The 20,627-nt window shown below is 38.8% G+C and overlaps 4 protein-coding genes across 4 annotated transcripts; 2 read left to right on the forward strand and 2 right to left on the reverse strand.

Annotated features, from left to right (window-relative positions):
• The first annotated feature begins 292 nt into the window (after window positions 1-292).
• On the forward strand, window positions 293-3,599 carry LOC140764266 (probable folate-biopterin transporter 9, chloroplastic). The gene is made up of 2 exons (XM_073102736.1): window positions 293-1,080; window positions 2,326-3,599. Exons 1-2 carry the CDS (start codon window positions 588-590, stop codon window positions 3,384-3,386), a joined length of 1,554 nt encoding a protein of 517 aa, XP_072958837.1. The 5' UTR covers window positions 293-587; the 3' UTR covers window positions 3,387-3,599.
• Window positions 3,600-4,356: 757 nt separating this feature from the next.
• On the reverse strand, window positions 4,357-9,988 carry LOC140764987 (uncharacterized). Its single transcript, XM_073103887.1, has 10 exons — window positions 9,529-9,988; window positions 8,328-8,540; window positions 8,017-8,217; window positions 7,610-7,717; window positions 7,307-7,444; window positions 6,929-7,180; window positions 6,476-6,796; window positions 6,208-6,379; window positions 6,019-6,087; window positions 4,357-4,707 (listed from the first exon to the last, which is right to left on the reverse strand). Exons 1-8 carry the CDS (start codon window positions 9,937-9,939, stop codon window positions 6,212-6,214), a joined length of 1,812 nt encoding a protein of 603 aa, XP_072959988.1. The 5' UTR covers window positions 9,940-9,988; the 3' UTR covers window positions 4,357-4,707; window positions 6,019-6,087; window positions 6,208-6,211.
• A 508-nt stretch (window positions 9,989-10,496) lies between these two features.
• LOC140764460 (membrane protein PM19L-like) lies at window positions 10,497-11,226 on the reverse strand. Its single transcript, XM_073103041.1, has 3 exons — window positions 11,068-11,226; window positions 10,800-10,977; window positions 10,497-10,710 (listed from the first exon to the last, which is right to left on the reverse strand). The coding sequence occupies exons 1-3, from the start codon at window positions 11,195-11,197 to the stop codon at window positions 10,497-10,499; spliced, it is 522 nt and encodes a 173-aa protein (XP_072959142.1). The 5' UTR covers window positions 11,198-11,226.
• Window positions 11,227-12,233: 1,007 nt separating this feature from the next.
• LOC140766235 (uncharacterized) lies at window positions 12,234-20,342 on the forward strand. Its single transcript, XM_073105718.1, has 10 exons — window positions 12,234-12,409; window positions 12,496-12,626; window positions 13,780-17,194; window positions 17,278-17,358; window positions 17,991-18,143; window positions 18,287-18,450; window positions 18,528-18,675; window positions 18,853-18,975; window positions 19,198-19,285; window positions 19,908-20,342. The coding sequence occupies exons 3-10, from the start codon at window positions 14,129-14,131 to the stop codon at window positions 20,081-20,083; spliced, it is 3,999 nt and encodes a 1,332-aa protein (XP_072961819.1). The 5' UTR covers window positions 12,234-12,409; window positions 12,496-12,626; window positions 13,780-14,128; the 3' UTR covers window positions 20,084-20,342.
• Window positions 20,343-20,627: the final 285 nt, after the last annotated feature.

Below are 20,627 nucleotides of genomic sequence, written 5' to 3' on the forward strand. Positions count from 1 at the left end.
CATGACCTAGGGACTTAAAAAATATGGATTCAAAGTAAGCATGCTTCAGAGTTCTTGACAAACTAGCCCTTAAGTAATTTTAAAATTACTTATTCGTATTTATAATATCTTAAGTGAGTAAAAAGAGTAATTTTAACACACCGAGTATTTAGTTATTATTATTTTTTAAAAAGAAAAAGAAAAAGAAAAAGAAAAATTAGCCGTTTAATTAGGGTTGACTTAAAATAGTAGGAAAACTCCGTGTTTCACCGTGATCGCCTCTTTCCTTCTCCCCCGACATCGATTACGACGGTATCGAGCATTGGTTGCAATGCACCGTTTTTTGTTTTTAACCCAGCAAGGCCCCAAAATTGACATCTTTCGTCTTCAACCCTAACATCCAAAGATCCGTAATCTCCAGTCCCTGCCAACCCCATACTCTCTCTCTCTCTTTCTCTAAGACTCTAGAACTCTCCTTTCTCTGTCTATATATCTCTCTCCAATAAACAGAGTCAAATCCTACAAGGAATCACTTCCAAGTCTCATGGCTTTGAAAGGATTCTTCTCGGCGCTGCTTCCATCTCCATTCTAGTAAAATTTTTGAAGCCATGATTTGCCTTAACTCACGAATTCCGTTCAAACCAATCACCCAGAGCCACAAGCCTAGAATCCTACAGCCTCTCCATCACCACCTCACACCCGTCTCCTGCTCCAACCAAGAACCAACCAGGCCAAGAGGAAGAGGAAGAAGAAGAAGTCACCAATCCAATCATGCCCACATCATAAAACCCCTTGTTAACCCAATTCAGAAGCCCATGCTCCCCTCTCCCACCGAGATGGTACCAGGGGAAGGGAGTAGCCATGTGGGCGTCCACATGTGGGCTCTCTGTGGATTTGGGTATTGGGTGCAGGGGTTCAGGTGCTTTCCGTGGCTAGCCCTTAATTTCCACCTTGCTCATGGCCTTAGCCTCAGCTCATCTACTCTCCAGTTGATGCAGAGCACTGGGAATCTGCCAATGGTGGCAAAGCCCCTCTTTGGAGTCCTTTCTGATGCCATTTCCATTGGGGGTGCTCATAGGCTGCCTTACATCTCCATTGGAGGTTGCTCCCATATTGCCTCTTCTTCTCCATTATTTTTTTTTTAAAAAAAACTAGTTGGTAGTGTCTTTGTTTCCATTGGGTTGATATATTAGATATGATAAAACAAAGTTCTGAAAGAGGAATTATTGGAATCGGTAGTTGTTGTTAGGTGCTGCTGTTGCATGTCGATTTATTTGTCCTCTCACAATTTGATCATGGTCTTTAATGCACGAACTTTGTTTCCTCTTTCTTAGCTTTTGAGGAATAAATTTATGATGCATTATAAATGTTCTGTACATTCCTTTCTTGAATCAGGTTAAAGGAAGAACTGTAAAGTTCTTTACTTCTTTTAAAAGTTATTCTAAGTTTGATAACTCTGCATCTCAATTTCCTCGTTTTGACTTGTTCTGACTTCAAAAATTACTGCAACTGTGACCTTGTCTATCTGTGGGAGTAGTACAAAATAAGGGTCTAGATTGAGGGCGCACATTTTAGTACAGTATTTAAGTTTGAAAGCTCAGTGTCGACTTGACATTGTCAAGTTAGTCTCAATAACTTGGGAATCATCGCCGTATATGTAAAAGAAGATATCGTTGTCATTAGCTCTCAATATGTTGTTCCTCAGAATCTCCATGGCATGATAGAAGATAGTTTTTTTGATAATTATGGGAGATTATCGGAAATCTAGAAAAGAAGAAACATTTAGAGGAAGAAGACATTAAGAACTCGAGTAGGGATAATGATTCAGTGTATCTTTCTTTTTCATATACTCTAATTGTTCTCAGTTTCATGATGTTACATCTCTCAGCTGCTAACAAGCCTGAATATCTCCCGCACTTTTACTTTAATTTCTAGTTTTCTAATGCTAAGAAATCAGTTGTTGCATAACTGAATATCAATTATATCATTCTTCAAAGTAGAATTCTGCAGTTACTTTCAGAGAAAAAAGAAGTTCTATTTTCCTAGTGCAAACTTTATAGTGTCTTTTGAACAATACTTAAGTCAAACATCCGTAACATCATTATTCCAAAGATGTTGAACTGCTAAATGAGGATTATGTAATCTTATAGAACAGTGTTGATATCTTTATCTGCATTCTTATTAGGACTTAAGAAATTGCATTTAAATCAGAAAATTCAATGTATGCAGTATGATCTATATAACTATTAGATTGGTTAAAGAATAAGATATAGGAATTGATAATCTCTCTCTCTCTCTCTCTCTCTAGTCCTTTCATTGGATTTGACTAATTTGAGATATTTGCAGTTTTTCTGCAACTTATGTCTTGGGGGATGCTTGCCATCATCCCAGTCACAGGGAACATGTTTCCCACTCTAATGGCATGCATTCTTCTTAGTAACCTCGGAGCGTCCTTCACAGAAGTCGTAAGTGACGCTTTTGTCGCGGAGTCCAGTCGAATGCATAAAGTGGGTGAGCTACAGTCTTATGCATTCCTCGCCCTAGCAGCAGGAGGAATCTTGGGCAACTTGTCCGGTGGTTACTTCCTACTAAAAGCTCAAGAGCCAAAGGTCATGTTTCTCACATTCGCTTTCCTTCTGACATTCCAACTTGCACTTTCCTTGGCTACAAAAGAAACTGTGCTTCACTCCAGACAAAGCTCAGATCATCATATTGTTCGATATTCCATACCAAATAATATTCACAAGCAATGCTTGAACTTGGTCACAGCAATTAATGAGGAGAGGATCATTTATCCTCTTTTCTGGATGATGGCTTCAGTTGCAGTTGTTCCTGTTCTTTCAGGATCTATGTTCTTTTTCCAGACGCATCACCTAAAGCTTGACCCTTCTATCATTGGTCTTTCAAAAGTCATTGGGCAACTGATGGTTTTATCTGCAACTGCATTCTACAACAGATACTTGAGAAGAGTCCCATTGAGGAGATTGATCTTTGGAGTTCAGATACTATACGCTATCTCCCTTCTGTCAGACCTGATCCTAGTGAAACAAATCAATCTTATGCTTGGGATATCAAATAAAGTTCATGTGCTGTGTCTGTCTGCTCTAGCTGAAGCTATCGCGCAGTTTAAGATACTTCCCTTCTCAGTTCTCTTATCGACTCTCTGTCCATCTGGGTGTGAAGGATCGCTGTTTGCTTTCTTCGCGTCTGCACTTTGTTTGTCATCGATACTAGGTGGGGTCTTTGGTGTTGGATTGTCCAATTTGATTGGGGTATCTTCAGGAGACTACTCCAGCCTGCCTTTAGGAATTGTATTGCAATTTGTAGCTGCTTTGGTTCCTCTGGGTTGGATATCTTCTCTACCGGCAACATGGGGTGGGGATGAGAAGATAGTTAAGAAGACATGAAGAGATGATGAGCAGGGTGATATATCTCTTGGTGTAACACTAGAAACAAGTTATTTCTTTCCTTCATTACACAGGATTTTTTCTCTCAATTTTGTAGAGCTTTCAACACTCAGATTCCAGAAGATCCTCCTTTTTGTAATTTCAGATGTAAATGGGTAATTATAAATTAGTTTATACAATGTATACCAGTATCTTAAGTGCAGTTTAATTTTCTTTCCCTGTGCAATGAGTTGAATTCTTTTGGTCACAGTCGAATTCCTCTCATACCATAAGCAAAGTAACTTATAGGAATATAATTCTATGGATGATATGTTGCTTTAAGGGGATTAGGAACAAGGGATTTTATTGCTTTATTCATCAATCTACACCGAAAAGCCTTAGACAATTCCGATAATATCATCAAATTCTGTTATCAAATTTAAGAAAAAAATTATCATCAAATCCTTATTGTTTATTCTCATCTCTTTCTTTCAGAAGTCGCAGTAAATAAATTTAATACAAAAAAGAAAAGAAAAAAAGAAAAGAGATGAATGATAAACAAGATATCCAATTTCATTCTCGATACTTAAACAGCTTGATCTTGATCTTGGAAGGCAACATGAGGTCAGGTGACTAGTACTTCCGGTAATCTAATTCTCATATCGGATCGGATTTGATCTACTTGGATAGTACATATTAACCGATCCGAAGGAAACTCTCGTCCTCTTCCATATTTAAACCCCGGTCCAAAACCTCACACCCACGCCTAATGCCCGTTTCAAAAGCTTCTTCCACTCTCTTCTCCCCTCCTCAATTCCTTCATCTGAAAAATTTCCACGAGACTACCTTGAATTTAGTACCGTTTTCTGGAAGGATGAATCAATACAACAGTCCCAAGGACAGTAGACTGTAAAAGAGGAGCCTGGGCATTAATTAATAGAAGAACAGATAGCAGCTAAATGAAAACTGTAACTTGGATGACTCACTTCAGTAGAAGCTACCAACAAAATTTCAGCAAATCAAAATAGTAATTTAAGATCAGTGATGAATTCTCTTTAGATATAATGTCCTCGATAAAAGTAGTGAAGCCAACTGAGGCCACTGAGCAAGTAACGTAGCTAAAGCCTTGTGTACATGACTATCAGACAATATCGGTTAACTTGGTTATATGTCATTACAGTTGGTACATTGAAAATATAGGCATACAAGAAAATAAGAGGTGAATGGCATTCACTTTCTTTCGTCTGTTCCTCTTCCAAAGTCGTCTCATTCAGCTAAAGAGAGATGGCTTGGAATTCGTCAGCCTCAATTGTTCTCCGAGAACAATGTGGCTGCACGTGAGCTGCAGTTTAAGTGTAAACAAGTAAATGAATTAAGAAATAAATAAGCTTTTTGTTGCAAAATAAGATAAAAATGTACTAATACAAGATTTTGTTCCAAACTATCTACCTAGAACGTAGGATACACATCATGCTTGTATTAGCCTCTTAACAGACTTTACATGCCTCACGAGACACAGCTTATGGCCCAACTTAGTCTCAAAATAATAAAAGTTTAAGATCCTCCTAATGAATTAGCCTACATACACACTTAATCACCCAATCTAACTCGTGCAATTCAACTGACTACAAGGAAAAAGTGGAAAACACCAGTAACTCTGAATCTAAGCATCAGATATACATGTCATCTGGTGCATTGCAGACAGCAGTATCCATCTTATCTATCCTTCATCTCAGACAACAGTATTCATCTTATCTATCCTCCATTCCCTCTTCAAGGGGTGGTTGGTTGGAAAATTGGACTTCAAGTATTAATGTTATTTCGTACTGCTGCTTCTAAATCTATGATTTTGTAGAAAATGGAGTACAGAAAAGGAGCGAGGACTTGGAAGGTAGTTACAGAAAAGAATGGAGGGAATGCACACTTTCCCAGTGTTGGGAGAAGTAGATTTAAGATACTAATGGTGGTTGAAAATTGGTTTAATCAAAATTTTAATATCTACTCTTAGTATAAATTGTAATAATATCTTTAAAGTCCCATGCTCTCCAGACAAAGTATAAAGGGAATTACAGCAGAATCTAATAAAAGAATACCAATATTCAAAACAGCATCACTTTGCCTCGGTAGATGACATTTAAATTAAGGTTCTATTATTTCTCCCAGCTACACAACTAGATATATAGGGAGTGATGACACCATAAATTTTATTTCTCACATAAAGGTCAACATGTACTTGTGGCCTCTCCTCTACTGTTTTAAGTCAACTGAAGAAAAATGTAGCACAGATTTTCATGAGTATGCGCTAGTAAGAGTTACCAAGATTGAATCAAGACATGGTGAAAGTAATTAATTAAATTTCATGGCACACGAAAAGATAAAAGTGGCTTTTACGATGAGAGACTATCCCCACACAATATGTAATTAATTGACATCAAGATAAGACTAACCTAATACAGGAGGAGTTTGCTTAGATGGAAAATCCCTCTTTTCAGTAGAGACTTCAGAGTCATGTCCCAAATAAAAAGAACTAAAATATATAGAGCAGTATGACAATGAAGTTACAGTACCATACACTTGTTCTAGGGAGTTAAGTGAAGGAGCATTTATCCAATGAAAGTAGGCAACTCATTAGTTTGCACAGAACGGAAAGTACCTCAGCAGCCACTCATTTGTCTTTGACATCCATTAAATGAGAAACATAACTGAATCGGTTATGTACACCCTGTGTATCATAAAAAGTAATCATAGAAATGTAGAATATATTACTTTACAAGATCAACAGCTGAAAAGGGAACAGTAAGATAATGTAGAAGGTTCTAGTGACAGAGTGAAAGAGGTGTACTGGGTCATTTCTCTTCCTCCTCAGAATCTGACTCTGCAAAAACTGTTTTGGGTTGCGTCTCTGCATATGCAGGTGCAATATATTTTGGATCTTTTGCCGCAACATCAGCATATTTAAGTATAGCCTCCCTTGGATCTTCGTCCATCCAGGTCTCCTTGATTAACCCACCTTGCTGCAGTTAACATTGTTAGAACTGGAACATCTAACAATGTATACGAATTTGGTAGCAATAATAAAAGAGGAAGAAAAGATAAATCAGAACTTCAACCTTCAAAAGGTACTGCGTTAACAAGCTGCCTTTAGTAGTACCAACTCTTCCACCGAACCCTGGACCAGTAACGGGAAGTTCTGGTTTGTGGGATTTAAAGGGATCTTTTAATGCTTTTTCTCGTTGGCGCTTACGACTAGGCTGGTCTCTAAATAAGGGTAAGGCATGTGGGTTGTGAATAACAGGCTGAGCCTCAAAATCATCAATGGACTTTTTCCTAGGTGCTCGTCCAACACATACAAGAGCCCCTCTCTGACTAACAGATGGGTCATACAACACATGAATTCCTCCTTCCTTCTTGTCCCCCACTGTTGCAAAAACCTTCAAAAACATTAAAAAATTGTCAGAATTTCTCCTGTCTCAGATAACATCACACAAAACAGACTTATGGGATATCCTAGCACATGAATACAATTACAATACAACTCCAATGAATGAGGGCTAGAACTTAACCTGATTAATTTTTGGATGCCAAAGACAGCGTATGACGCTATAGGTTGGAGAAATTCCCACCCTTGATACAAGCTCGAGTTTCCTTCGATCAAAAAAGCACAATAAACCTCCACTTGTACTTTCTTTTTCAACCGAAGTCCCAGTAAGGATTAGTTGTTCATCAGGACTGAATACCACATTTGTCTGAGCATAATGATTAGGCAAATCTTCAAATGCTTTAACAGGACTTTTCATCTGCCGCAAATCCCACACCTATGCATAATAAACAGAAGATCTTTGTTTGCATCCAAAATTATGTTTCAGAAAATAATATCATTTTCACTATGGTGTCAGTTGCCCAAAATAAAATATCTTAAGTTTCCAAACAAGTAAAATAACCTTAAGAGTATTATCAGTGCTCCGTGACACAAGAACATTTCCATCTACAGAAAACTTAAGCCCAGTGATATCATCATCATGTGCTTTCCCAACATGTATATCTGGTCTGCTTCCCCACCCAGTCTTAATGCTCCATAACTGACAATATATGGATAAGCATATCACAATTTCAGAAGAAAAAAATTTAAAAAAAAAGAAGAAAATATTACCATGATAATGGCATTTAATGAAACAAAATAATGGCATTGCATAATTTGTCTACAGTGAGTTTATGATTAAGAAAAGTTACTGATCACACTTCACCTGTATGGAACCATCTCCAACGCCACCAACGATTCGCTTGCCTTCATGATCCCATGCACATGTTGTGACTGGAACTCTTGCTGGCCTTGCAAGCTTAGGCTTGACAACCTATCATGAATGACATTATCCCAATGAACTTGATCATATATATGTTAAGAGTTCATTTGCAAACTAAAATCATTGAAAAGGGGTAAGATTAAACAAGTGTAGATGCCCTTCACTGGAAACTCTAAATAACATGCAGGAAACAAAATTATGGCAACATACAATTAACCAGACACTCCTCTAGATCACCCAATTGTTGGGGAAAAAAGAAGAGACAGTTTTACCTATTACTTCTTAATCATATGATTACCCAAAATTCTGACAGATATTCTAATCTTACTAAGCAACAACATAATCCATACCTGCTTTTGACTTTTGAAGTCTGCTACATCCCATATACGCAAAGATCCATCTTCTGATGAAGTTAAAATAGATTCCTTTGATTTGGGATTCCACTCTCCACAAGTTAAACCAGAGATGTGACCCTTGGTATTCTTCAAATCACGTATATACATGTCTCCTTTAATGAACTCACCTAAGGTAAGCCCATCACGATCATAAATCTGAGGTGAAGCTATAACATTTGTCAATTATCTATATAGAATGATAAATTTCAAAAGCAAAAACAAAGTACTTCTGACACATATATAGGTTCCATGAGAAAACAGGACACCTTAGCTTGTGCTGAACCCGTTACACACAAGAATCGGTCAGCAGTTGGGCTCCAGCTTAAGCTTCGAACTTGGTGTCCCTCACAGGGTTCTAGTTGCCTAAATGATTGCAACTTTGAATTCATCCCTTGGAAATCGTACATTCGTACTGTGTAGTCATAGCTACCAGAAATGACTCTTGATCCTGAATGGTCAACAGCGAGAGCTGAGACAACCTACAAGAAATGTTAGAGAAAAGATCAATCATTAGGATTATCGTTGGGTTAAATAGTGAAACATAAGGGAAGGGTAATGCATTTCTAAAAGGGAGTTGCCTTCGTAGATTGAAAACAGATTAAATGGTCAGAGATTTTCACCATAGTTAGGTCAGTTTTATCGTTCATGGTTGAGAGTTAAATATAAGCTCTCTAATAATCACAGCTCAACACTGCATCACAAAAAGGAAGTGCGACAAATAGACACACCTAGAAAGAAATGTTATAGTGACAATATGTTCTTATTTTTATCAAATCCTAGCCTTGATGAAAATATAAATTTTCAGCCTTTCGGTCATCAAAGAGTTAAACTTAGCTTAAAAGAATCGATGTCACTACGTAGAATTTAATCTCATGTTCGAGAGATAGTTGTACAATATTCCCGCAAGAGATAAATTTTCAGCCTTTTGCTCATCAAAGAGTTAAGTACTTAACTTAAAAGAATCGATGTCACTGTGTAGAATTTAATCTTATGTTTGAGAGTTAGTTGTACAATATTCCCGCACGAGATAAATTTTCAGCCTTTTGGTCATCAAAGAGTTAAACGTAGCTTAAAAGAATCAATGTCACTATGTAGAATTTAATCTCATGTTCGGGAGTTAGTTGTACAATATTCCCGCACGAGATAGACTCCATCAAACATAACATGAAATTACACCGACGGAAGTCGATCTTCTCTCTTTTCGGGCGACAAACATCTATCTGAATTTGTTAATTAACATATTCTAGACTTTATTAACAATATCTTAACCCAGAAATTCATCATGTGTACGAAACACGACATTTTGATGTTGAGCCTTGTCAAGGTTTAAATATCAAATTGAGGTAACGGCCTACACAAAAAAAAAAAAAAAAAAAAAAATTAAAAAAGGATATCAAACCATGAATTAATCGTCATATTTTCTTGGCCAGAAAATTCGTTTTTATCTATCAACGTAGATTTGAGTACCTTTGTATGCCCTCTGAGCACGATCTCGTTGCTCGTCGGAATCCGACGCAAATCCTGTGGCAAGTGATCGCCATCGTCGTCGTCGAAGTCATCATCCGACTCGTCAGCTGTATCCTGATCCGAAGGCCCCTTTGGGGGCGGTCTTGGGGGGCCAATTATCTCATCTTCCTCGTCCGCCTTGTAGGCTGCCGCCGGAGGCGGACGCGGAGGGCCAATCATGACGCCGTCGGTTTCATCCGCGGCGGCGGCAGAGGAGGAAGCTTGCTTCTCGTGTACGGGATCAGGGTTAGGGTTCACGGTTGCGCGACGAGTGGCGGAGTGGACGGTGGAAGGGTGGGCTTGGGGCTTCGAGGGCTTCCCGAAGGATAGAGGAAACTGTGCCCTAATCGCCTCGTCCATCTCTCCTTCCATCCTCTCCCTCTCTCTTTCTCTCTCTCTCACCCTTCGGTGTGAAGGTCGGCTAGCTTTTAGTAGCCCATGAGCTATTTACACCTTAGAATAAAAGAATTTTGCATTTAACACCTTCTTCTTTTATCCCCGACGTTGCAATATAAACCCTACAAACACTTCTATTTGCATTCACCAAATTTTCATTTTAGACCTTATATTATTTTATTCACGATTCAACCCCAATATTTCCGATAAATCCTGCAAAAGCCCTCTCTCTCTCCTCTCTCTCTCTCTCTCTCTCTCTCTCTCTCTCTCACTCCTTCTGCAAACTCCATTCTTCTAGTTCTTCACTTTTTTAAGTCAAAATTACTACGAGACCCGAAATTCCAATTGTTTGAATAAAAATTTGGATCGTGTGTGAAATTATTTTAAATTCCAAATTTCTACAATCATCAAACTACAACTGCTACAAGCAACAATTACACTCTCCAAAAAGATGACCATTATAAAGTCAACAACAACACGTAAAGCAAAACACTTACATGCAGCCACTACCATACTCTAATTCTACCACAATCCTAAACTACAGTCCCCTTTGGTTCAGCTGCTGCTCCACCGCCCATGCCATAATCCGGATCCCTGTAACCCGGCCCGTACGAACTGCTGTACATCCCTGCGTGGAGAACCAACACGTAGAGAAGCTGGGTGAAGGCCAGTATTATGACAAACGCCTCCAACACCCTCAGCCTCCATCCTCTGTGCCCTCCTATGGCTATCTCCTTGCATGCCAACCTGCAACCCAATCAAGAAAAGAAAATAGTATATATTTAAAAAGCTTGCTTCAAATTCTAACGTATTTAAGAACGTCGAAGAATCTCTACCCGAAAGCTAAGGCAGTGACGGCCCATGCAATGACGGCGGACGAGGCGGCGGCCGCGAGGCTGTCGTTCCTCCAGGCGCGGACGTGGTTGGCGCCGGCGAGCTTCGACACGACCCCGATCACGCCGGCGAGGATGGCGAATACGAGGAAGTAGAAGGTCGCGCCATTGCCCGCCACCCCTGGATCAAATTAATTTTGGAGATTGTTAGTAAAAGCTTAAAGGGTTAGGTAATGACGCAACGATAAGAGTAGTTCATATATATATATACCAGGGTAGTTAGTCTGGCCATTGATGAAGTGGTTCAGATTCCAACTCGCAAAGCCCACCACTATTAAGTACATGATTAGATTCAGAGACACCAACGGAGCTGCTACGTTTCTCCCACCAGCTCTAGCCATTTTGCCAATCAATCTCTCGTGTTCTTGGTATCAGAGGAGAGGAGAGGAGAGGAGATGCATAAATAGGATGAAGGTTGTGAGCACGGCAATTTACACGTGTTGAGACGAACGTATGAGCTCGGAGTTCGCCAACTCTTTGGCTACTCTGGTTTGCTTACAGGTGGTCGGACACGTGTCCCCCCGTTTCTTACGTGCACCGCCACCGTCTTCTTCGCATAGTTGTAGATCGTCTGTTATCCCGGTCGCAGAGAATCCTTCTTGCTAGTTTTTGATTGGTTCTATTCGATCGTAACCAGCCACGCGCTGCCGAGTAATTTGCTTGTAGTAGATCTTTGCACTTCAGGCTGTAGAGACTATCGGCTGCCACGTCACCTTCTGATAACTTTAACTAGGTTTTAAGCATCTCTATAGAAGATTACGGATTAAGAATAAACAATGGTAGATAACTTGTAATCTTAGTAATCTAAGAGTAACGTCGAGGGATCAAATGACCATAGTATAATACAAATATATAATACATGAAAAATAAGAGTTATAGGGCAAGACCAAGTGATCCTAAATATTTAATTTCTTTTAAAATTAATAATTTTGTAGCACTAATATTTATAGTCATAAGTAAATTATTAAATAATCAAACCATCTGTTTATTTTTAGATTAGATTGAGTTTCTACGGGTTTATAAAACGGACTTTAAAATTAAGAGGATAAAATAATAATAATAATTTACGATAATTTTAAAATACACGGAAAGGTATAAGTTAGTAATTAGCTGATATTTAAGGTTTTTTTTAATTAATTTTATTTTTTTTACAGCCTGAGAGATGGAGAGACTTTTCTGGGTAGGATTCTGTGGGCACGTCAAATTTCGCTATCAAAATTCCTCCCAAGTCTCAACGGCTATTAACTATTTTTTTAATTAATAAACGGCTATTAACTATTAATTAATCCCGATTGCGTCGCTCCAAATCTAATCTCGCTAGATTTGCTGCTCTGACAGGCGCACCAAACTCTATTTACCGACTCGGTCTTGTTCATTTCTCTTTTTCATCATAGTGAGAACCAAGGATCCCTCGTCGATCCTTCTCCCGTACAGAAATACCACTCCTCTCTCGATCTGGATCTCGATCTTGATATCTTCCGAACTGTCTCTTTCTCTTCGTATTCTTGCTGATGCTGATACCGAATCGGGAGCTCGAATCTGCCGACGACATGGTAATCTCTAAACCGTTGAGATTTTAGCTGCCGTGAAGAGATTTAAGTCGTTTATTTCTTTAAAGGTCGTCAATTTGGTTGTGTAGAGTTTGTCCCTTGCTGTTGACCCCGAAGACGGCGAGTGCACGGATGGTTATTGAAGAAAAGCCCAAGAAGAGAAGACTGCGACCGGCATAAGCAGTCTTTGAAACCAAATCGCGGGCTGTGAGCTTTTCAGGTGCTTGATAAGTTCGATTAACTAGCTTCGTGGTTTCGCTTGGTACTGAAATTTTTGACGCGGATGCTCTTCTTTGTTACGATCATTAGTTTTAGGGCTTGTGGGCATTTCATATTTCAACTTCAATATGCACTCAGGGTAGAGTTACTATTGAAAATGTTTTGGATAATTGTGGGTTTTAGGGAATCTTGATATTGTGATCCTCAACTTCAAGGTGCCTCCTAGGTTTTTTTTCTTTTGATGCAAAAGATTAAAACTTTGCAAAATCTGAATATGTGAGATTCAACTTCAAGATATGTTTTTGCTAATGGTGTTGAGTGAGGGCTACCTTTCGAATGTGGGTTTGAGCAAGTTTATTTTGTCTTGCCATGCCCTCTCTTTAATCTGTAAACTCTTTTGCAAATTTGTTCCCAACACCTGTTATGTGATTTTGAGCTTCATATGTTCTTTTTCTCGTTGATCAGTGATGCATGCATTATATACGTCTGTCCAAATGATTTACTGCTTGTGCCTTTTTATTGTGAATCATCTACACTTGTTAAACCCCGAACTGTGCCTTGATTCTTGTATGCCTTCAAAACTTTTACTATTTAAGGTTCTTCTTCTTGTTGGTGATGAGAGAAACTCATTAATTTCTACCTTGCTTTTTAAGATTGTTCAGTTTTACAGCCTGCTAATATTAGGGCATGTCTGTCTTCTCTATGTTTCAAGGAAAACATCCTCCTTCCCCTTTCAAGATTATAGATATTGCTTAATAGCACCGTGCTGAAGTGAATTGATGCCTGAATTGATGGAAGTTGGTCAGTTATATTGTTGCCACCTGTTACTGCTGATTTCCAATTACCTAGCGTATCCTGTGCTAGTCTTTTTTGGTTTTACCAGCACTACTTCAATAATGTTGATACTAATGTTGCTCCATTTCTCATCACTTCTTTTATGACTTGTATTACTAGAATACTATTGTTTTTAAGTAATGGACTGATCATGGAACTGAAAAGTTAAACTGATCTGTTATATTAGATACCTCACAAACTTTGGTAATGGTAGGGCGGAATTTTGGAGACTGCTTACTCATTTTGTTGCATTTAATTTGTCTTTGCAATGATTATTCATAATTTATGTTGAATTTTGCTGATTTTATGCATCAATTTAGCGCTTTGGGAGATTGGCAATAAAGCAATCAGACAGCAAGACCCTAATCTACTATTCTCCATATACAATCTGCACTTCTTCCAGTCTGCTAAGCTTGTGGAATGGTTCCTATCTTTCTTCCGAAATTATGATGTAGATCATGCCATGTACTTTTAAGATGATCGTGATATTCTCTTCTGGCTGTCAAAGAGAGATTCCTAACCATCATTATTTGAGACAACCTAAAGCATCAGTATTGTCCATTGGGCTTGACCAAAGCTAGCAGTCTGATTTTGTTTTATGTGTATTAGCATGGTCTCTATGTGGGAGCCGTTGCTTCTAAAGAAGATAACTGAACAGTAAAGTTAGGCATGTGGTCAGAAAATTTTGAGGGTCACAAAGTTCCAATGGAAAGTAGAAAAGATGTAGCTGGTGCTGCAGGCCAAAGGTTTGCACAAGGGCCATCTAATTTGACTAATGCCAGTGCCAGGTTACGTGAGTTTAGTGCCACTGGCGGTATTGGTCCTATTCTGAATTATTCAAGTCAGACTGGTGAGGAGTTTTCTCTTGAATTCATGAGAGAACGAGCAATATCCAAGAAGCATATGGCCCCAAGTACGTCTGCGGACCAGAATATTGGCACTGGTTACATGGGCTTGAGAGGTACACTTGGAGCATCACAAACAGGATCAGAAAGTGGAAAAGATGCTCCATCTTTAACAAATGCAAGTAATCAGGCGTCAAAGGAGATTGAAAAGAAGAGTGTCTCTGAAAGTGAAAATAAAGGTCGCTACACATCAGCAAGATTAGCGCCACGAGCCTTTTCTAGTGATGTAAGTAACCGAGGTGGTTCTCAGGTTTATACTTCTTCTGAGGCTTCTGATATATCTGCCAAAAAGATGAAATTTCTCTGCAGTTTTGGAGGCAAAATTTTACCGCGACCAAAGGATGGAAAGCTTAGGTATGTTGGTGGTGATACACGCATTCTCCGAATAAGTTGGGATATTTCCTGGCAAGAACTCATGCAAAAGACAACAGGCATCTATAACCAGCCTCATATGATTAAATATCAGTTACCAGGTGAGGACCTTGATGCCTTGATCTCTGTGTCCTGTGATGAAGATTTGAGAAATATGATGGAGGAATGTAGTGTTCTAGAAGGTGGCGAGGGATCACAGAAACTTAGGATGTTTTTGTTTTCTTCATCTGATTTTGATGACATAAACTTCAGCATGGGAAGTATGGAAGGAGATTCTGAAGTCCAATATGTTGTTGCTGTCAATGGGATGGATGTTGGAGCTGCAAAAACTTCAAGTGGACATGGCTTGGCAAGTACATCCGCAAGTGATTTGGATCAGTTGCTCAATCTGAATTCGGATAGTGACCGTGCAAATATTAGCAGAGAAGCAACTGATTTGGCTGGAATTCCTCCAGCATCTTTGATGCCTCCCACTATAATATCCACACAAATACAAACAAATTCGTCCAGTGACTATGATACACATTTCCAATCCTATCAGGGCCATGGGATGGAATATCTGGAAGGTGCTCATTATGCATACACAGCCATTCGTCCTCCTGACAGATTTTACAACATTAATAACAGGGATTCGGTACCTCTATCTATACCTTCTGATTATGGATATAGTTCGCAGTATACACCCAATATAGGAAGTTCTGTTGCAATGCCACCCTATGATCTATCTTTTAATCAGGGTGCACCCGAGGGGCTGTCTAGGAGCAAACAAGTTCATGAGCAAGACACATTACTGAAAGAGGAAAAACAACCAATCAACAGTATGCCTTCAGAGAAAAATAGAATGGAGCACATCCAATCTCTAGAAAACTTCAATGCTCCCATGCATCATCATGATGCTTCGGTTTCAAATCATATGCACACAGAAGTATCATCTATTGCTTCTGCACAGGAGGACTTAGCTTCTTTACTGCCGCTAAACGTTAATGGGAAGCATCTAGAGGCTGCACAAGTTTCAATGGGAACTAATACTGTGCCTGCTGGTCAGGGTTGTGAATTTAGTGAAGATGATCGCTACTCATCGGGTGGAGCTCTTACATCTGGATTTTCTGACTATGAGGCAGATATGACTGATCATAGTTACAACGACACACCTTGCCCTGCAAGAGTCTATCATTCTGAGATGATTCCAAGGGAGCAGCCAGAGTTCCTGAATAGACTATCAAAGTCTGATGATTCTCTTGGTTCCCAGTTTCTAATACTTCATTCACGATCTGATGTAGCTAAGGAACCTATTGCAGAAGCAGTGGATCCTGCACTTGAAGGTCTTCCTGCATCTCAGATTGAGAAAACTTCTATAGCAGAAAAAACATCAAACCTTAGTCCTCCAGCGATCGTAGATGGTTCGAGGCAGTTCAGTGGATATAAAGAACTGGCTGAAATGGGAATTCAGATGAATCAGTATGAAACCACCTCTTCTCCAGAAGGTTCTGACACACTGAAATTTCCTTGCTCACCAGCACTTATTAAGGAACAAGCTGATACCAGTGACGACCGAAGACATAAAATAGAGTTGAAGATGCCAAAAGCTGAGCTGAACAGTGCACCTTTGACCACCATTGTTGGTCAGACCATTGATGAAGATAGGATCTCAGATGAGACAAGCACCGGTACCAGACACATTCAGAAAAATATAGTTGGTGAAACAGATATGGCCAAAAGTAAATTGAAAGAGCCAACAAAGGATGTAACTGAGACAGGTGCTGACATTAAGCAGCAGGAAGGTACTGCTATCGTGCTACCTAATATCAGCTGGGAGGAAATAACTGCAAAGGCTGCATACCCCATTGATGTTGATCATGACTCCGATTTGCCCTGGTTAGGGAGCTCTTCTATACCAATTTCTCAAGAAGAATCTTTGGCTCCTAACACAGAGAAGAGAGATATTCTTATTGATATTAATGATCGATTTCCCCCTGATATACTCTCTGATTTCTTTTCGAAGGCTAGAATTGCTGCAGAATATTCAAGCATAAGTCCTTTGCGTAAAGATGATATTGGTCTCAGTGTGAAGATGCAGAATGATGAACCTAAGCGCTGGTCTTTCTTTAGAAATCTTGCCCAAGATGAATTTAAACGCAAAGATGTTTCTCTTATGGATTTGGACCATACTGATTACGCATCTCTCTTACCAAAGATGGAGGGGACAGTTCCCAGATCTTATCAGTTTGCAGGTGTGCAGAATTTAAATCAAATGGGTCCTCAAATTGATTTAGAGGAGGAAATGCAACAAGAACCTTCTAGCACCACCGTACAGGATTCCAACATTGTGCACCCGGGTTATATATCATCACAGGTTGGCCATCCACATTTAATAGAAAAGGGTGGTGCAGCTTTGCAGGGTGAGAATCCTTTATCAAAGGTGGCAAAGAACCAAAATGAGCCTATCTCAGAATATGAGGTATCTGTCTCTGCATAGTAGAAGTCATCTGTGATTACACTGTAGAAGCATTAACTGTAAGCAGAAACATTTTTGCCCTTCAGGAACTTAAATTTGAGGATGTGGAAGCTGCTGGACCAATTCTAGATGCTTCCTTGGCTGATATTGATCTTAGTGATTTGCAGGTATGATAATTTCAATTTTTCAACAGAGGTCAAATTTTCTGAATCTGAGCACTGCTTTATTTCCAATAAGCTCTTGATACTTGTTGATAAAGCCTTCTACAATATATTCTATGTTACAAAATAATATTGAAGAGCTGCTTGCTATCACAGTATCACTGGCATCAGTATTGACAGTTTAATTTTCTTTTTCTTTTCTTATTTTTCAGTTTTACTGGCACCAATTCTTTCAGATATTTCTAGCTGCAGTATCATTTCTCGCTGATAACTAGTATCTAATAAATAGATGAGGGTTCAGGGAGTATCTACTAGGATTCCAACTATTTCTGGACATTAGTTCTGGTACTAAAACATTCATGTTCTTGGCCTGAGAAGAGTTAATTTCTTGATCTCGAGTATGCAAGCATATCAAATAATCGTTCAAACACTAATCGTATGTATATATATATATATATATATATATATATATATACCAGTTAAATTTAGTTGAGTTTCTTTGTTGTTATTTGCATGTTGTTGCATTATCAAAAGTCAAGAAAAGACTGGAGTGCCATGTGGAGCACCTTCAGTCATGATAGTAACAATTGTTGATTATATGATGTGTATTCTTGAACTTACAAGTGAGATGTCAGCAGATCATAAAGAACGAGGATCTTGAAGAGCTTAGAGAACTGGGTTCTGGCACATTTGGAACTGTATATCATGGAAAATGGAGGGGCACAGATGTGGCCATTAAACGGATAAAGAAGAGCTGCTTTACAGGTCGATCATCTGAGCAAGAAAGATTGGTAAGCTATCCATTTTTTAAATTATCTTTTTAAAATATATTGCATATCTCTTTTCCTACAGATTGTTGTGTATGAACAACTCAGGGATCCAATATTAAAGTATCCGATTTGTTGTTACAATTTACAAAATACACATTTTGCAGACACTTGAATTCTGGCGAGAAGCTGAGATTCTTTCAAAGCTTCATCATCCAAATGTTGTGGCTTTCTATGGAGTTGTGCAAGATGGGCCAGGTGGCACCTTAGCAACTGTCACAGAATTCATGGTTAATGGTTCTCTTCGGCACGTCTTGCTGAGGAAGGACAAGTAAGTGCTTGCTGGTGCCTGTTTTTGAGCTTATTCAATTGGTCTATTCTAATTGACATTGACTTTGAAATGGAAAGGTATCTTGATCGTCGTAAACGGCTTATAATAGCGATGGATGCAGCCTTTGGAATGGAATATCTGCATTCCAAAAATATTGTACACTTTGATTTGAAATGTGATAACTTGCTTGTAAACCTCAAAGATCAATCACGTCCTATTTGTAAGGTGAGTTGCATATAGACTTGTAAGTCCATTTAGATAACTGATTTTTTGTTTTATTACAATAACTACTGCATTTATATGCCTCAAGTTGGCTATCCTTGCACAAGTACTAAGTAGAACCAACATATTGGCTGATCTCTAGTAAAATGTTGACTTTGAGCGGTAAATGTTTCAATCCAGGTAGGTGATTTTGGGTTGTCAAAAATCAAAAGAAATACTCTGGTTTCTGGTGGTGTAAGAGGAACACTGCCATGGATGGCCCCAGAACTATTAAATGGAAGCAGTAACAAGGTGTCTGAAAAGGTAGCCATCAGATCCTTTTTCTTCCTCTATATGATGGTTAACAACTTATTTTTTGTGTGCTTGAGTGCAGTTAAGATGTAAGGTCCCTTATAATAAATGTATATCTTGCTTTACAAAAGAATAATTTCTATGCATCTAAAGGCACTCAGAAATGAATCTAATGCTACTTTTCAGGTTCTCCAATTCTTATCATTTTGTTACAATCATAATACAAATTTGCAGGTTGATGTATTCTCCTTTGGCATTGTCATGTGGGAAATTCTCACTGGGGAGGAACCTTATGCCAATATGCACTATGGCGCAATTATAGGTATGCTGATTCTACTACATTTTTTTCAAGATATACCTAGCAGGTGTCTGTGTCTTGTGATTTGAACTTTCTATGTGTTCGTAAGTTTTCCTTATAAGCATGATAACCACATTCTAGGAGTTAATATTGTCATAGTATAGCTGTTAGTTCTTCTAACATGCAGGATTATGGTTCCCAAAACACAGCTCCAAATTAAGAAGGCTCTGCAAATAGTCGGAAAACTTGGAACATTTTCATGATTGACTAGTAATAGTCTACAAATCAGTATCCAATTCATGGCTGAAGAAAGAAATTAGAGGACATGAGATTGCAATGAGACCAACAAATCCAATCACCTAAATGATTACAGCTTAGTCTTTTACAAAAAGAAAAAGCCTCCACAAACTCTTCTTTTGAACGTGGAAATGGTCTAGAGGGATGATTTCTTTTAATTTATTTTTGGGGACCGGGGATTCCTCTTCATTTCTTAGGCAAAACTAAGTAAAGGATCCAAATGAATAGAAAGCCTTGTAAAATTATTAGCTGCACTAGAAACTGTCTTCCTTTAACCTATCATATATTTTTGAATTTTTTTCCTGAAAAGCTATTCCCTCACATAGTTGCTCATCTCCGACCCATGCAGGAGGTATTGTCAACAATACATTGAGGCCACCTGTGCCAGCGACATGCGATCCAGAATGGAAACGAGTAATGGAACAGTGTTGGGCACCAGATCCAGTGCAGCGGCCATCCTTCACTCAAATAGCTAGCAAGCTACGTTCCATGTCTGTCGCAAGTCAGAGCAAGTCAGCTAAATGATGCCCTAGTATTCCACATTTTGATAGTCCACCTTCATTTATTCACAGCCTCATTAAACCGTATAATTATATTATAGAGTGTAACATAGTGTGGTATATGTACTGTTTTGAATACAGAGACTGTCCTGTTGTACGTCTTGTTCTTCTCGAATGTGAGGTTTTGGTCTTGTTTCGGGAACACACATTTTTGTGAGTTGCACATTGTTCTAAACAGGAATATTATCAGACATTCATCTAATGGAAAACACAATGTTCTAGTTTGTTGTGTGCTGTTTATCTCGGCAGATGCATTTGATTGCTACGAGTTTTGGGATTTTCTCAGACAGATTTGGCAAGAAATATATGGCATAGCTGTGAAACTCTTTAAACATTCTTTTCCTACAGCTTTTTTCCTTTTCTTCTGTTTGTCTTTTCTAACACAGTGTGATTATACATGCATATCCTACCAAATGCATATTGTGCATGAACCTTGCTTTTGGAGAGAAGTTGACAAGTAAGAACATAGCTGGGGCAAATAAACAGATCCTCAGTACTTAAAACGACCA

This window comes from Typha angustifolia, chromosome 8 (genome assembly GCF_048772165.1).
Source record: "Typha angustifolia cultivar Huaian chromosome 8, ASM4877216v1, whole genome shotgun sequence".
NCBI lineage: Eukaryota > Viridiplantae > Streptophyta > Magnoliopsida > Poales > Typhaceae > Typha > Typha angustifolia.

Bases quoted from the DNA above. Each gene is read 5' to 3' on its own strand.
- LOC140766235 (XM_073105718.1), top strand. From the start codon at position 14,129: ATGTGGTCAGAAAATTTTGAGGGTCACAAAGTTCCAATGGAAAGTAGA. The intron at 18,976-19,197 runs GTAGCCATCAGA...ACAAATTTGCAG, and splicing joins GTAACAAGGTGTCTGAAAAG to GTTGATGTATTCTCCTTTGG. The intron at 19,286-19,907 runs GTATGCTGATTC...CGACCCATGCAG, and splicing joins GCACTATGGCGCAATTATAG to GAGGTATTGTCAACAATACA.
- LOC140764460 (XM_073103041.1), bottom strand. From the start codon at position 11,197: ATGGCTAGAGCTGGTGGGAGAAACGTAGCAGCTCCGTTGGTGTCTCTG. The intron at 10,978-11,067 runs GTATATATATAT...AATTTGATCCAG, and splicing joins TGGCCAGACTAACTACCCTG to GGGTGGCGGGCAATGGCGCG. The intron at 10,711-10,799 runs GTAGAGATTCTT...ATTGGGTTGCAG, and splicing joins GTCACTGCCTTAGCTTTCGG to GTTGGCATGCAAGGAGATAG.
- LOC140764987 (XM_073103887.1), bottom strand. From the start codon at position 9,939: ATGGAAGGAGAGATGGACGAGGCGATTAGGGCACAGTTTCCTCTATCC. The intron at 7,445-7,609 runs GTGAAGTGTGAT...ATATATTGTCAG, and splicing joins TTGGAGATGGTTCCATACAG to TTATGGAGCATTAAGACTGG. The intron at 6,380-6,475 runs GTTGAAGTTCTG...TGTTAACTGCAG, and splicing joins TAACGCAGTACCTTTTGAAG to CAAGGTGGGTTAATCAAGGA.
- LOC140764266 (XM_073102736.1), top strand. From the start codon at position 588: ATGATTTGCCTTAACTCACGAATTCCGTTCAAACCAATCACCCAGAGC. The intron at 1,081-2,325 runs GTTGCTCCCATA...AGATATTTGCAG, and splicing joins GCCTTACATCTCCATTGGAG to TTTTTCTGCAACTTATGTCT.